This window comes from Hypanus sabinus, chromosome 10, assembly GCF_030144855.1.
Source record: "Hypanus sabinus isolate sHypSab1 chromosome 10, sHypSab1.hap1, whole genome shotgun sequence".
Taxonomy (NCBI): domain Eukaryota; kingdom Metazoa; phylum Chordata; class Chondrichthyes; order Myliobatiformes; family Dasyatidae; genus Hypanus; species Hypanus sabinus.
Genome location: NC_082715.1, coordinates 36976467 through 36992948, shown reverse-complemented (window position 1 = coordinate 36992948; position 16482 = coordinate 36976467). Strand labels below are relative to the sequence as shown.

At 40.7% G+C, this 16482-nt stretch overlaps 1 protein-coding gene across 2 annotated transcripts in view; it reads right to left on the bottom strand.

Annotated features, from left to right (window-relative positions):
• Positions 1-16223, bottom strand: part of cad (carbamoyl-phosphate synthetase 2, aspartate transcarbamylase, and dihydroorotase) — a 107011-nt gene extending 90788 nt beyond the window's left edge. For both annotated transcript variants that reach the window (XM_059981680.1, XM_059981681.1), the window contains exons 1-6: positions 15874-16223; positions 8861-9000; positions 7920-8049; positions 5646-5788; positions 3989-4130; positions 1810-1981 (exon numbers count right to left, since the gene is read on the bottom strand). In XM_059981680.1, the coding sequence (XP_059837663.1) occupies positions 1810-1981; positions 3989-4130; positions 5646-5788; positions 7920-8049; positions 8861-9000; positions 15874-15979 (833 nt within the window). In that variant the 5' untranslated portion in view covers positions 15980-16223. The remainder of the gene's footprint in view (positions 1-1809; positions 1982-3988; positions 4131-5645; positions 5789-7919; positions 8050-8860; positions 9001-15873) is intronic.
• Positions 16224-16482: the final 259 nt, after the last annotated feature.

The window sequence follows — 16482 nt, the reverse complement described above, 5'->3', positions numbered from 1 at the left end:
AAGATAAACAGTAAATATTGAGTTATGCAGGAGGTCAGAAAGAAGCTGCAAAGTCAATTAGGATTTCAAGTGAATGACCTGTCATTAAGACTGGAAAAGTTTCTTACTGACTAAAGTTTTAAACACCTATCAAAACGAGGAAGGAAGAATGGAAAGGTAGCAAAATCAAATCACAAAAGGGGTGATAGTCCAAGGTAAAACAGGATGGTAATCAAACAAGTCGGAAGCAATTATGGGCAAGTATTGCCTAATGAAGAGATGTTTGTCAAGCTTACCAGTGGTTAGGGTCCATATGTCCAAGGATAAATTAGCTCATTTTTACTCTTATATAAATCCTATCTGTGATAGATGTCAATCTGAAATCGCATCTTTAACTCATATGTTTTGGTCATGTTCGTTTTTGAAAAAATATTGGAAAGATATTTTTGATATTATTTCTGCGGTTTTGAATATTGATTTACAACCTCATCCTATTACCGCAATTTTTGGTTTACCAATGATGGACTCACTGCTTTTATCTTCTTCCGCCCGTTGAATGATTGCATTTCTAACTCTGATGGCTAGAAGATCTATATTGTTGAATTGGAAGGAAATTAACCCTCCCACTGTACTTAATTGGTTCTCTCAAACTATGTTATGTTTAAATTTAGAAAAAATTAGAAGTGGTGTTTTTGATACTTCTATTAAATTTGAAAAGTTATGGAGACCATTTATTCAACATTTTCATATGATGTAATATGACCCCGTTCCAAGTTCATTTGACTTTCCAGCTTTTACCTTATGTATGTTGAGAGGACCAGAAGTGACGGCATTGATGATTATTTATTCTTGTGAGATATTATAAACAGCCCTTTTTCTCTTTTCCCAATGTTTCTTTTTTTTCTTGCTTCTTTTTTCTTCTTTATTAGTCATTAGATTAGTAGATTAGCTAATTTTGCATTATATATATATTTTTTTTCTTTCTTTTTTTCTGTTTTTTTTTATATCATATATTATGAAATATTTAGACTTACCATGTTCATACATATACTGTATGGTTTATGTCTTGGTAAACTCATTTATACTGTAACTATTGTTTGTCTTTTTTCATCTGTAATGGAATTTGTATGTTTGTAATTTCTTTTTTTTATTTATATATCATTTGTATTTTGTCCTTATTATTAATAATAATAAAGAGATTTAGAAAGAAAGAAAGTAAGAAAGAAAGAAAGAAAGTAAAAGCTTACCAGTGGTTCAATGGAAGAGCGCGAAAGGCCAAGGGCAGTAGGTTAACAGAGGTACAGAAAGAATTGAAAATTATGAACGCTAGAAGTTTGGGAATTCGGAACAGGGATACAAAACGAATCAAGATGATCTGCTGATCAATAAGCCAACCAACATCTGGTCTCCTTGGTGCAGGAATTCCTTGGTGAACAGTGAATACTGAAGTGAAAACAACAAATTGGTAGTATACTTGGAATATTTAGGGCTCCAGATATTGAAAAAGCAGATGTATTACTTCTACACGTGAAGCAGAGCACTAGAGAAAGATTGCTCAAGGCAGTGGGATATTCCACATGTACTTGCTGCTGGTTAAGAATGGGACCCTTGCCTCTAAATCCCCGCTCATTGCAAAGTTAACAGACAATAGTTAGTCCACAGGGAATCAGCCAATTCAATGTAGGTTAGGAATCAAAGCTGGGCTTTATTGACTGCTGATTCAGACAGCATCTTCACTAGCATGGTCATTGAGGAAGGTACACATAATTTATACACCCCCACAAAATACCAAAAAGGCGCAAACACAAGTCTAATTTGCAGCCTACTCACTTCATCTTGTAAACTTTGGCTCCAACTGCCAATGAAAGGATCTGATGTCCCATACAAATTCCAAATAAAGGCTTAGGATTTTCTTCAGAAATGATCTTCCTCACATTGCTAATTGTCTGTCGACAATACTCTGGATCTCCTGGTCCATTGCTGATAAATAACCCATCAAATTCTGAAATAGAAAAATAATTACTAATGTACACTTCCAACAATTATCCCTTTCCAAAACAGGGAATATGGACGTAGCAATGGCTAATTATATATCAAGCTCTTGCGCTTCTTTTTTTTAAAAAATCAGCAATCATCAATATTTGGTTTGGAACTTTACTTTGAACTTTCATGTAATTGTGAAAAGAATAAATACATGTACACAGGGGAAAAAAGATCCCATTCAGCTAAGAACACTGCAGATTTTCTCGCTGATAAAAAAAAATTTTGCAAGCTTCCAAGTTAAAGGGAGTCAAAATTCCCAGCATAAGTGATGAAAACCCATTTCAAACTGGTAATTAGATTTCCAGTGTATAAATGCTTAAAAGTGTTTTCAAAATTGCAACAAGATCGGACTGTCCTGTTGAGGCAGGGAAATGATGGTAGGGTGAAGAACTCATGGCTCAAAAGAGAGGTGGAACATTTAGTCAAGAGGAAAAAAAAGTATATATAAGGTTTAGGAAGCAAAGATCAGGTAGGGCCCTGGGAGTTATAAGTTAGCCAGAAAGGAGCTTAAATGACTGAAGACATCTAGAAGGGGACATGAGGAGGCCTTGGCAAGTAGGATGGAGGAAAACCCCAAAGCACTCTACACATGCGTGAAGAACAGAAGGATGACTAGAGTGAGGATGCGACTGATCAAATCTTTTAAAAAAAGGAAACTTGTGTCTGGGGTCAGAAAGGTAGGGAAGGCCCTTAACGAATACATTGCTTCAGTATTCACCAGTAAGAGGGACCTTGGCAAATGCGAAACCAGTGTAGGACAGCCTAATGTGTTGGAACATGTTGAGGTTAAGAAAGTGGAAGTGCTGGAACTTCTGGGAAACATTCAGATATACAGTTCCCTGGGGCAGGACGAGATATGCCCAGGTTACCACTGGAAGGGAAGAGATTGCTGCACCTTGGCAATGATCATTGCATCCCCATTTGCCACAGGAGTGGTACCAGAAGATCTGAGGATGGCAGATGTTATTTCTTTGCTCAAGAAATTATAATCCTGGGGAATTACAGACCTGTGAGCCTTGTGCCAGTGGTGGGCAAATTATTAGAGAGGATTCTCAAAGAAAGGATTTACAAGTAAATTGAGAAGCATAGTCTGATCAGGGATAGTCAGCATAGGCAGATCAGGCTGACTGAATTATTTGAGCGAAACGACAAAACAATTTGATGAAGTGTATATCGATTTTGGTGAGGTGATCGACAAGTTCCCCTTGATAGGCTTACTCAGAAAGTCAAAGCACGTCATCCATGGAAACTTGGCTGTGTGGACTTAGAATAGGCTTGCCCACAGAGGGCAGAAGGTGAGAGATGGAGTGTGTTCTGCCTGCAGGTCTGTGTCTAGTGGAGCTCCTCAGGGATCCGTTCTGGGACTCCTGCTTATTGTGATTTTTATAAATGACATATGAGGAAGTGGAAGGGAGGGCTAGTAGGTCAACAGATGACATGGTTTGATGGCATTATGGATGGTGCAGAAGGTTGCTGTAGGTTACAATGGCACTTTGACAGAATGCAGAGCTGGGTTGAGAAGCAGTAGATGAAGTTCAAACAGGAAAAGTGTGAAGTGATCAATGAGGGAAGGCAGGGAGACTTCCAGACCACATTTTATGAATTAATGTAAAAAACCAAGAGTTCACAAACTGTTCCTTACAACTGCATAGTGGAAGGGGATGTTAAAGGCTTTTTTTTTTTAACTACACACAAGGTGGTGAGTGCATGGAACCTACTCCTGGGGTGGTGGTACAGGCAGATACATAGGAGCATTTAAGAGACTCTTAGATAGGCACGTGGTTGAAAGGAAAATGGAGAGTATGTGGGAGGGAAGGGTTAGATTGATCTTGAGAGTAGATAAAAGGTTGATGCAACTTCATAAGCTTAAAGGCTTGAACTGTGCTATACAGTTCTGTGTTCTACTAGAATATCATTTCCTGTTGCAACCAAATTTTAAAATGCTTAATTCTCGACTTATCCTCACCGTTACTCTTCAAAGGATAATCCCACGGTACTACAGTTACAGAAGCTCCTCTCTTACACAAGCATCTGATCTGGTTATACTTCATCCCACAGTCCACAGCCAAGATTTTCACACTTCCAGAGGGATTGTATACCTTGGGTTCCTGAAAGTGAAACAAAGAAAAGTGAATTTATAAATCCCCTTTGCTAGACACAATATGTTTATTCACATTTCTTTTAACTACACAACTTTAACAAAATTGTACAAATATTTCATCTTTCGGCGATGTATCTTGCTAATTTTTCATTTCATACATGCACATAAATAAATTTATGGAATAGAGTAGAAATCTACAAGTATTAATGAATGAATGATACATGGGGGACAGTTAAAAATAAAAGCAAAACTTTTATCTTGTACACTGACCTCATGTTTTCAGATTTTTGTTTCAAAAAGAGGCAGACCCGTTAGTTGTATTATGATCAAAAAACAGGGCAAAAATCCAAAGTCACATACACACTCCTAGCAGCAGATATCATAAAAACTACTTAATCTATTATTTTTCCTATCACCATTTCTCCTCAGACTCCCCCTCACCATGCTCCTGAAAATCAGTTTCTAACCACTGAGGCACATGCAACCCTCACAAGTTGAACAGTGTGTAGGGATATCCCCAGTAGCATCAATCCTAGAGAATTCCACAACATAAGAAACCATGGCAGCTTTCCATACCACAATCGAGTCAGTCCCAATTCCCTTGCTCGATCCCCTTTGTGCATGCAACATCCTTACAAATTAATTGCCCAGCTAATCAATAATCTCGCTGCGGATTTCAGGAAGGTGGTACAAGAGCCTCAGGGCTTACATCACCAGGTTTAGGAACAGCTACTACCTCTCAACCTTCAGACTCTGGAACCAAAGGGGATAATTTCACTCAACTTCATTTGCACCCAACACTGAAATGTTCCCACAACCTGTAAACTTACTTTCAAGGATCTCATGTTCTCCGTATTTATTTATTATTATTATTTATTTCCCTTCGGTATTTGCAGTTTGTTGTCTTTTGCACACATTGGTTGCTTGTCCACCATGTTGGACAAGCATGTTGTCCACCATGTTGTCCACCATGCTTGTCCACCATGTTGTCCACCATGTTCTTTGATTCTATTATGGCTCTTGGATTTACTGAGTATGCCCACAAGAAAATGAATTTCAGAGTTGTACTGTATATGGTGAAACGTGAAAATTTATTCAAATAAGTTAAATTCCTCCCGCCCTCATTTGGTGCATCGGGGGGGGGGGGGCAACTTTTCGGGATCTCTCACCCCAAAACCCAGATCCGGATGCCACTACACCACCAGTGCAGATAATTCAAATAAGCAGCCAATCAATAAAGTTAAAAGCAGCAAGTGAGTGCATGCAATATGATGCTGGATAGCCTCAGCAGGTTAGGCAGCATTTTTGGAGGAAGGATCAGAAGTAATATTTGCTGAGTTGATGAATGAAAGAACACATGTGAATCAAGCTGCAAATAATTTAGTACGTGATAATAAACAATTAAATAAGATTAGTTTCCTCACTTGATCACTTTTGTAAAGCAGCAACAGGGAAGATGGAACTAGTATAACAGATAAAAATAATAATGTGCATATCTAGGAGTCACACTTCTGACATTTACCTTGATGGAAACTTCCTTCACCAGATTTAGTTTGTCTGGATCATGAAAAGGAAGAGTATTTGGATCTATCCCATTTATCACAATCTTCCCTAACATTGTGCCTTTTTCCCGAATCTTCTTTGTGAGGCGTCTTGTATCAATTCCTGCAAATTCAACAATGTAATATTGTTAGTTTAGTAGTGCCTTACAGGCTAATGTGTGGGTACATCTCTATTGTCATAGAATTAGTTAGTGCTGGCCTTTTTCAAACAAGCCTTCTACGAGCACTAATATGTTGAGGATACGTGATCACATTACTGAATTCATCTTCAGCAACATTCTTTGCCAAAAAACTACAAAACATCACTGCCTCACAGCATCTAATTGGTGGAAGTATTTGTTTTAAAACCATACCAATGTAAAAGTATCAGGCCAAGGTTGATGCCTGCACTTGGCAATTCCGAAAAGGAACCACCAGTATTCAGCTGATCCTTTGTTGGTCCCAGACTTTCATAGATCTGCTTTAAGTCTGGGACAATTTCCTGTCAAATGGCAAAAATTCTGTCACTGTGCTCCTTCATACATCTCTGCATGTAATCCAATGGCAGAGCAAGTCTTGCAGAAATTTCCTCATACTACAATAGGGAATCTCCACCACTCTGATCCACACCAGTCAGTCCTAGGCATTAGAAGCTTCCAAGTTTGGATAGTAAGTTAATTATTTGACTTTAATTTAATTTCTACATGTTCTGTGCCTTTAATTAAACTGATTTTTAGGAAATTTTAGAACTTATTCATATTCAATATAATTTTTTACAATATTTGAAAGTTTAAGAAGTTTTAAAAGCCTCATAAGCTTAGGTGCAACACAAAGTTCTACCCACAGCTTTGCCCAGTGAAGTACTATCAGTATGGGACCTCAGCACATCAGCTGTGGCTACACTTTACCATCTGATCTCCACAAGAGCAAACCCAGTCTTTCACATTGATGCGACACATTGTGTGGGGTGACTGTGCACCAAAATGTAAGCTCAGGGAGCTATCATCCTTTTCCTACTGTAGCTCCCATGATCAGCATGAACATTTTGATGTGCTTGTCAACAGCTGCTGACCAGTCAAAAGACCAGAAAAAAAAAAATTTGGATTGTTACACAAGTTAATCGATCACAGCAAATTGACTACAGCTGCAAAGTCATTACAGGATGAGCCTTTAACAGTTTAGGTATAATATGCTCCACTTGAATATTTCTGTTTTGCAAATTGAGAAATCCATTTCAAATGCCATGAGATACAGAGTACAGATCACAAAGGTTGAAAAAGAAACAAGGTGAATCAAAGATTGAAAAAGATAACAAAGTTACAGCAGCAATAAACAAATAAATCCTTGTGCACCTTAACAACTCATAACTAAACCAGAAAAAATTCCAGTTAGTATAACTTAAGACTGCATCAGAAACATGCAAACTCTAGGATACTGGTGACCTGCATTTCACTAACATGATATTCAGTTAAAATGCAGTGGACTATGAATTACAGCACTTAATACTATATACATTTATCTAAACATAATTGTGTAAGAAGGAAAACTAGTTAACTGAATTCAAACAAGTTTTAATTCAAGATGATAGATAATCTTCCAGCCGGATTTTAATTCATATACAGTACTGGCAGACAACCTTAAGATGCAGTGGCTACAATCAATTATTGTAGCACACCCTCTCAGCACAGACAAAGGGAACCAGATACAAGCGAAGTCACACCAGCAACAGATCTGGTGGCAAAGGTTTCTGATTTGGTCCCAAAATCCTTACTTGGATGGAGGGGAAGTTTGGAAAGAGAAGAAATGTTCCAGTCAGTTGTACATGGGTATACTTCGTGGACCTATCCTTGTCAAGTTGCCTCATCAATAATGTAATGAGGCATTATGTCAGTGATAGTGCTGTTCTCGAACGCTGTCTCATCAGCCTTGAGTTGTTCCCTCTACGTTATACACCCAGTTAACTCAGCCCAAGTCAGCTCTTTAACAATGTTAAAGTTTTTTCACAATGCTAACAACCTCTTCCTTCAGTGATGCATTCTGGTTCGGTACAGCAGCTGCTTTAGCCCCAAACTTTGAGAATCTGTTTTCTCCTCAAGCTCTTTCACCCCTGCCAGTTCCTCCCTGTACACAAACCACTCAGCATCTAATTCCTATCCTCCCTCTGTCCACAACCATCCCACTCTTCTCGCTCCTCTTCCATCTTAGTTTAATTCTTCCTACAATTCAGAAATTGCTTACAGAGATCCCATACGCACCCTCTAATGCAGGAATTCCTTGGTCTTTCAACCACTGGCCCAACGAGTGGACTGAACTCCAGTGACTTGGGTTTTCTGAATGTTCGCCGATCACCAGTGCTGCAGCATAAATTTTGGATGATTCAAACCACTATGAAAATAAAACATGAATTAAACCGTGAATACTGTTTAAATAATTAGACAAAGGGACAAAGTATTAAAATATTGAAAAGAGAATGCAATAAAAAAAAATTAAAATACAAACCTGTTTTCCCAACACTTTACCACGAATTTCAACATCACATAAAAGAACAGGTCAATGAGAATTAAATAAAGGGACCATTCTCTTTACATCTTTTCCTTCAAATCACCAATGAAGAGCTTAAGCAATAGATGCAAAAGAAAAGCCTACTAGATGAATACACTATGATATGCAATGAAAATTACTATACTTTTTCTGGATAAGACAGAGAAATGTTTCTGGAAACTTCTTCTGGACAGACTTAATTTCATGGTCAGAAGTAATGTGGACGATTTAGTTAGTAATACGGCGCAGAGTAAGCCCTTCCAGTCCTTTGAACCACGCTGCCCCTGTAACGCCTGACAAACTCAATTTAACCCCAACCTAACCACGGGACAATTTACAATGACCAATTAACCTACCCGGTATGTCCTTGGACCGCCTGAGAAAAACCACGCATTCCACGGGGTGGACATAGAGACTCCTTACAGAACAGCACCAGAATTGAATTCTGGAACACCCCGATAATAGCGTTGCACTAACCAATATGCTACTGTGATGCCCAAGTTGAGAATTTACTACCAGCCCCATCTCTAATCTTGTGAAAGAAAAACAGATTATTATATCCAATATTCAAACTGAGTGAGTTGGCTTTAGACCAGTATTTACTAACACATTTTAAGCATCAGTATAAAAAAAAAGTCCATTCCACGTCATGTACCTTACTGAGCTGATGTTCATCACCTTCATCCTTTGGTACACCATAGTTCCCAATTAGCGGATAGGTAAGGACAAGTATTTGGGAATAATATGATGGATCCGTCAGGGCCTCAGGGTAACCCACCATTCCAGTCTGGAAAACTTAAAAGAAAATACATTGATGTAAATATAAACAGTTGATTTTTTTTTGTTCCAGGCACATTCAGATTTTATTCAAGTCTGCACCAATCTACAGCTCTACAATCGACAAATTTAACGTTTGCAAGAAAACTTCTCACAACAACTTTTTAAAAGACCAACAGACGGAAAATACTGAAAATAATTTCCCACTCAAGAAAACATACTGACGACCCGAGTTTAACAAAGCACCAGGGCAAAGCAATCAGAATGCAAAACATGCATGTTCTTTTATAAGACATTGCAAATATGAAATACTGCTGCCACTCCCATAGATACCATCTCAAAGTAGTTTTAACTTTCTGAGACCAGGAAGTTTATAGAGAAAGATTTCAATTAAAATCTAGATTAATATGCTTGCAGGCACCACAAGAACTGGCTGGTGAGAAAGGTTGTCCCAAGGATAGGGCAGGACTACAGATCATCAGTTAGGAATTTGAGCAGAGATACAGTAAATGAAGTTCAATCAGAACTGGTGTTCTGTTTGGGGAGATCAAACACAAGAGGGAATAATACAGTAAGTGGCAGACGACTTTGGAGCAGTGATCTTGGTATACAGGTCCATAACTTCCAGAAAGTGGAGAAATGTCTTAGGCAATCTAAAAGAATGCCTATTTGCAGAGATGAAGGGAGCGTTAAGAACAAAGGGAATGCTTGTGATGAGGTGGATACAAACAGTATACTATTGACTCAGTGTCCACTATATCAGGATGTTGGTTGTAAATCATTACTCTATTACCCATTCTATTTTTTTCAGTCAGAACTCCACACAGTACAACACTCCTTTCAGCATTGTCCCATTTATTTATTTATTTTATAATCACCCAATATCTGATCTACCATTAAAGAGCAGAACTGGTAACTGCACACACAAGGTGATGGAGTAACTCAGCAGGAGATGAGTAGATAGCCGACATTTCGGGCCAAGACCCTTCATCAGGACTGGAGAAGTTGCCAGTATAAGGTGGGGGAGGACAAATAGTAGGTGAAGTAGGAAACTGGGAGGTGATAGGTGGAAAAGGTAAAGGACTGGAGATGGAGGAACCTGATGAGAGAGTGAATGATAGGAGAAAGGGAAGGAGGAGGAGTACCAGAGGGAGATGATAGGCAGGTGATCAAAAGAACTGAGAGATCAGAATGGGGAATTGAAAAAGAGGGAAGGGGAGGGGGAAAAAAATTACAAGTTGTAGAAATCAATGTTCATGCCAGCTGGTTGAAGGCTACCTGGACAGAATTTGAGGAGCTGATCCTCCAACCTGAGAGTAGCCTCATCTTGGCAGAAGAGGAGGCCACGGACTGACATTGCAGAATGGGGATAGGAATTAAAATGGGGGGCCACCCCACCAAGAATCCAGCTTTCGGTAGATGGAACAGAAACGCTCAATACAACGGTCCCACCAATTTACGTTGGGTCTCACCAGTGCAGAGGAGCCCACACTGGGAGCACCAGCGACAACAGAAAACTCCAACAGATTCACAGGTAAAGCACTGCCTCACCTGGTAGGACTGCCTGGGACCCTGAATGAGATGAGGGAGGAGGTGATTGGGCAGGTGCAGCACTTTTGCTGCTTGCAGGAATGTGTGCCAGGAGGGAGATTAGAGGGGAGGGACGAACAGAGAGAGTGATCCCTGCGGAAAGCAGGGTGGGGGAGGAGTTACGATGCGTTTGATGGTGCGCTCCGTTGAAGATGTTAGAAACTGCAGAGAATGATGCGTTGGATACGGGGGCTCGGAGTATAAAGTGAGGACAAGAGGAACTCTATCACTGTTAAGGTAGCAGAAAGATGGAGTGAGTGCAGATGTCTGGGTAATGGAGGAGATTCGGTGAAGGCAGCATCAACGGTGGGCGAAGAGAAACCCTGCCCTTTGACGAGGACACAGAAGAAAACAGCACCGGAACAGGCCATTCGGCCCAAGATGCTGTGTCAAACCCGCTAAGTAAATCAAAAGTGCCAAAGCACTAATCCCTCCCACCTATACAATCTATCTGTCCATCTTCCTTGTATCCATGAGCCTATCTAAACATCTCTTGAAAGCCTCTAATGTATTTGCCTCTACCACCACACCAGGCATCACATTCCAAGCATCCACCATTCTGAGTAAAAAAAAACTTTACCTCTCACATCCTCCTTGAAGGTACACCCTTCCCCCCACCTTCAACGCATGTCCTCTGGTATTAGACATTTCAACCCCAGGAAAATGATACTCCCTGTCCACTCTATCTATGGCTTTCATAATCTTATAAACCTCTCTCAGATCTCCCCTCAGTCTCTGGCGCTCCAGAGAAAACAACCCAAGCTTATCCAACCTCTCATGATGGCACATGCCCTCTAAACCAGGCAGCATCCTGGTAAACCTCTTCTGAACCCTCTCCAAAACCTCAACAGGCAACCAGAACTGTATGCAATACTTCAGACGTGGCCTAACCAGGCTTTATAAAGTTGCAAAATAACCTCTTGACTTTTGAACTCAATGCCACAACTAATAACAGCCTTCTTAACACATCAACCTGTGTAACCACTTTCAAGGAGCTATGAACTTGAATCCCAGGATCCTTCTGCTCAACACTGTTAAGGATTTTGGCCTTAAGAGAGTGCCATCGCCTTGCATTTGCCTTACCAAGGTGCAACACCTCACGTTTCTCAGGGTTGAACTCCATCTACCATTTCTCTGCCCATACCTGCAATTGATTTGTATCATGCTGTATTAGTTGCCAGTCTTCTACACTGTCCACAACTCCACCGATCTTGGCATAATCAGCAAACTTACTCCCAACATTTTAAGCCAGGTCATTACAAACAGCACAGATCCACGAGGAACATTATTAAATACAGACTTCTAGCTCAACTAAGTCCCTTCAACAACTACCTTATGTCCTCTATGCACAAGCCATTTCTGAATCCAAACAGCCAAGTCACCATGAACCTCATGCCTGAATCTTTTGGATTCACCTCCCACGAGGGAATCTGTCTAACACCTTACCAAAATCCTTGTACACAACACCCACTGCCCTACCCTCATCAATCTTTTTCATCACCTGGTCAAAAAGTCAATCAAATTGACAAAACACAACCTGACCTGCAAAAAGCCATGCTGGCTCTCTCTAATTAGGCCAGGGGTTCCAAATGCTCATACATCCTATCCCTAAGAATTTTCTCCAGCAACCTCGCTGCAAGTGACATGAGACTCATCAGTGACGCATCCTCATATGCTTTATTCGGTCCTAAGTTCCAAAGCTTTACATAGAAACATACAAAATAGGTGCAGGAGCAGGCCATTCAGCCCTTCGAACCTGCTGCCATTCAGTATGATCATGGCTGATCATCCAACTCAGAACCCTGTACCTGCTTTCATACCCCCGATCCCTTTGGCCACAAGGGCCATATCTAACTCCCTCTTACATACTTTTTCTTTTTGACTAAATTCATCACCTCTTTGGATATCCACTGTTCTATTATCTTTCCATCCCTGTCCTTCCTTCCAACAGGAACATACCTTTCCTGTATTCTGTGCAATTGATCTTCAAATACCCTCTACGTCTGATGTGGACGTGCCAGAAAACAAAGGTGGTCCTGAATCTTCTTAGTTCCTGCCTAATGCCCTCGTAAATTGCCCCACTCCAATTTAAAACTCTCCTGCAAGAACCATATCTATCCTTATTTCTAGTTGTCCTGAAAGGTAAGGAGTTGAGGTCACTGTTCCCCAACTGAAAGGTCAGTCACCAGGCCGGGCTGGTTGCCCACCAACATTGGACTGTCCACATATAGATTTAAGAAGCCTTCCTAAATGCACTAAGAAATTCTGCTCCATCTAAGCCCCTTTCACTAAGGTGGTCCCAGTTTCTATTAGGGAAGTTGAAATCCCCCATAACAACCGCCATATTATTGTTAAACATTAACAATGTTCTTCAATGTCTCGGTGGCTTTGGCGGGGGGGGGGGGGGGGGAATCTGCAGTGCAATCTCATCAATGTGATTGCACCCTTCCTATTCCTGAGTTCTACCCAAACTGACCCCTCTATTACATCTCCCATGAGTGCAACTGTGATATTGTCCCTGATTAGTGGGCAGAAATTAAGCAACCACCTTTATATTCACCCTATGTAATAATTTTTACCACCATTTGAGAGAATAACTGGGTGCAGTACCTATTCTTTTAACGTTGGTACTTTGCTGCCCTGCTGCACTTTATAATTTAGAATTTTCTTCACCACCTCCTTTGCAATTGAGGACTTTTCTCTTGCCCAGTTCTGTAAAATAACTAATGATATCAATGTATGATCTGCACTCTGCCAAAGGACATGCCCAACAAGACAGTTGAGTGCATAGTTTGGCAGAGGATGTGCTCATTTGGCAGTTTGATCTGGATTTTTATGCAGTACTGACAAATCAACAAAGGCACGATGCTATCCCAAATACTCCAGTTTGATTGGTCACAGGATCGGAATTCTGTTGAGGCATTGGGAATGTCACTTGGTCCAAGGAATCTTTGGGAACATCTCTGAATCATTTCTTCAGTCCACCAAGTAATTTCTTGCATAAGTAGAATTTAGTATGGGTGGGTGTTTTTCAAAAGTTCGGTGTTATGGAAAGTAGCCTACCAATCATATTCTGGATATCACCCTGTTTGCAAATACTGCAAAATATCTATACTAACGGGAGGTCAGACACTGCAATCCCTTCTTATAAATAGTATTTTTTGCCAAGCTCAAAGTTTTTTAAGCAACTAATCAAGACATTTTTGATCATGGCATCAGAAGCATACAATCAGTACCAGCAAATAATTTTAATATTTCAACTTCTTACCACTATTCCTATACACTGCTTCAGTGCATTAAGGCACCTAATTTTCTTCAGGAATGGTAGGAATTGGAAAGACCATCCAACAGGAGAAATGGCTTTTGGCCCACTATCAACTTCACATTGTAATTCTGAATATTGATTACTGCTTTTCACTGGCCCTGAAGTGGTTCGGTACAAAATTTGGAGAGGAAACAATTTTTTAAAAATCAAATTGTTGCAAAAATGCAAAGTGTTTCATTGCTTCATCCTTTGAACTGGTGAAGCCATGCAAGCACAAGTTCACTTACATGGAAAAATGATTCATCATCCCAATGCTAACAAAACATTTTTTAAGATGCTACTACAATTTTAATTAAAAACCTGTTTCTTGAGATTTGAGAGTCAGTGGCAATGATGTTTGTCTTGAATTGCCCTGGAGCAGAAGTTGCTGCCCCCAACCAAGCAAATCCTCCCAGAATGCTGTTTGGTAGCTCCAGCATTTAATCCAAACAGTGAAGAACCATTTTCAAACCAGAATAAGGGTGGAAAGCTTGAAATTCAAAAGTAAAGTGGGAATTCCTATCACAGATCACATATGAAGTTAAGATTATCTTAGTGCACAATTCACAATTCCATATAAGATGCAAACTTGCCAAGATCAGATCAGTTTACTTTCCTCTCCAGTAATTAGGATCTCAAAACTAAGACTTGTCTGTTAGAAGTAAATGCATGGTAACACACAAAAAGTGCTAGAGGAACTCAGCCGGCCAGGCAGCATAATACCACAAGATATAGGAGCAGAAGTAGGCCATTCAGCGCATTGAGTCTGCCCGCCATTCAATCTTGGGCTGATCCAATTCTTCCAGTCATTCCCACTCCCCTGATTTCACCCCATGCCCTTTGATGCCCTGGCTAATCAAGAACCTATCTCTGCCTTAAATACACCGAATGACTTGGCCTCCGCAGCCGCTTGTGGTAACAAATTCCACAGATGTACCACCGTCTGATTGAAGTAATTTTTCCGCATCTCAGTTCTAAAAGGACATCCTGCAATCCTTAAGTCGTACGCTCTTGTCCGAGACTCCCCTACCATGGGATATATAACTTTTCCATATCTAATCTGTTCAAGCCTTTTAACATTTGGAATGTTTCTATGAGATCCCCCCTCATTCTCCTGAACTCCAGGGAATACAGACAGACGTTCCTCATACAGTAATCTTTTCATTCCTGTAATCACTCTCGCAATGCATCTACGGCAGAGCAGAGAGTCTACATTTCAGGTCTAGACCCTTTCTCAGGACGACATATCTCTATTCTTCCAGCAGTTATGTACAGACGAGCATTAGAATCCCCTACAAAAACACTTCAGTTTTCAACAATTTAGCTCCACTCCACTCCATTTCCCATTCTTTGCACAGAAAGGTCAAAGCTCAAAGGAGAATCAAACTATTAACTAGAAAGCTACAATCTCATCATCTGTCCCTTGGTTGAAATTGTTTATGTGTTTGCGCTTTACTGACGTAATTAGGCTTCTGGGGGTGAAAGAAAAATGCTTTTACTCGCTGATGCACAAATGAGGTGTATAAAGGCGTAATAAAATCAAGTATTTACAGCTGCACACGAGGTCTTTTCCAATATAGCAACAACGCAGTACTAAAAGAAGCAAAATGCATCAGGCAGCATCTAAGGAAAGTCGATGTTTCGGGCCGAGACCCTACAGGCCTTCCCAACCCTTTTTTTAATGTCATGGACGAATATCATTAAGCAAGGGTCCGTGGACCCCAGGCTGGGACCCCTGCTTCTTCAAGATCCTCTCTCCCTGTTCATTATTTTAGCCTCAATGTATTTAATTGACTGACAAATCACAGTTGGAAGACTGAAAACTCTTCTAAGGCGAAGCTAAGTCTGAAATCCCCACTACACGAGATTTCATTAAAATCCTGCCGCTTAACCTGGTACTGTACAAGTCCGTTCTGCAGCACCGACTCATCTCCACGTTGTTATAGCGAGTATGCAGGGAGTAAAAGCGGCGTTCTCTCAACTCCGACTGAACTTACCCACTTCGCCAGAGACGCCGGTATTTGCGCCGAAAAGCCTGCCTTCAAATGAAGAGCCGTCTTCCAAATGAAGCCGGGCCATTTCTTCAACAAGCTCGCCTGGCATCTCCCACAGCGCGGTGTGCAACTTTCTTCCTGCCGCTTGCGCTGGGCCCGCCACGTGAATCCCAAATACAACAGACGCTTCTGCCGGGGACAAAAGACCGCTCCGAATCAAACCCGCCGCTCCCCAACAACCCGCGATCTTAGTGCAATGAACTGCAGCACCCTCTAAAACCGAGTGTGCCAAATTGACCTGCTCCCATCCACGCCGAACGAAAGCACGGCGCCACAGAAGCTCCCTAACCCGCTGCCGCTTAGCAAAGGAAATGACGTGTCGCTTTATCACCTCTCTGGACGAATATCCATTGAGAGCATCGTAACAGTGATTGGGATTGATCTGAACGAGCTGTTATATGATTACAACGTTATAGGCATCTTTTATATTGAAGGAGGAATTTAATTTTTCTGGCGATTTACTTGGGCGAAGCTCAGCAGTATGGTGCAGTGTAATTATTCTTGACAGCCATACTCAAGACATCAGAAGGATCTGCAACGAGGTTTGACAGG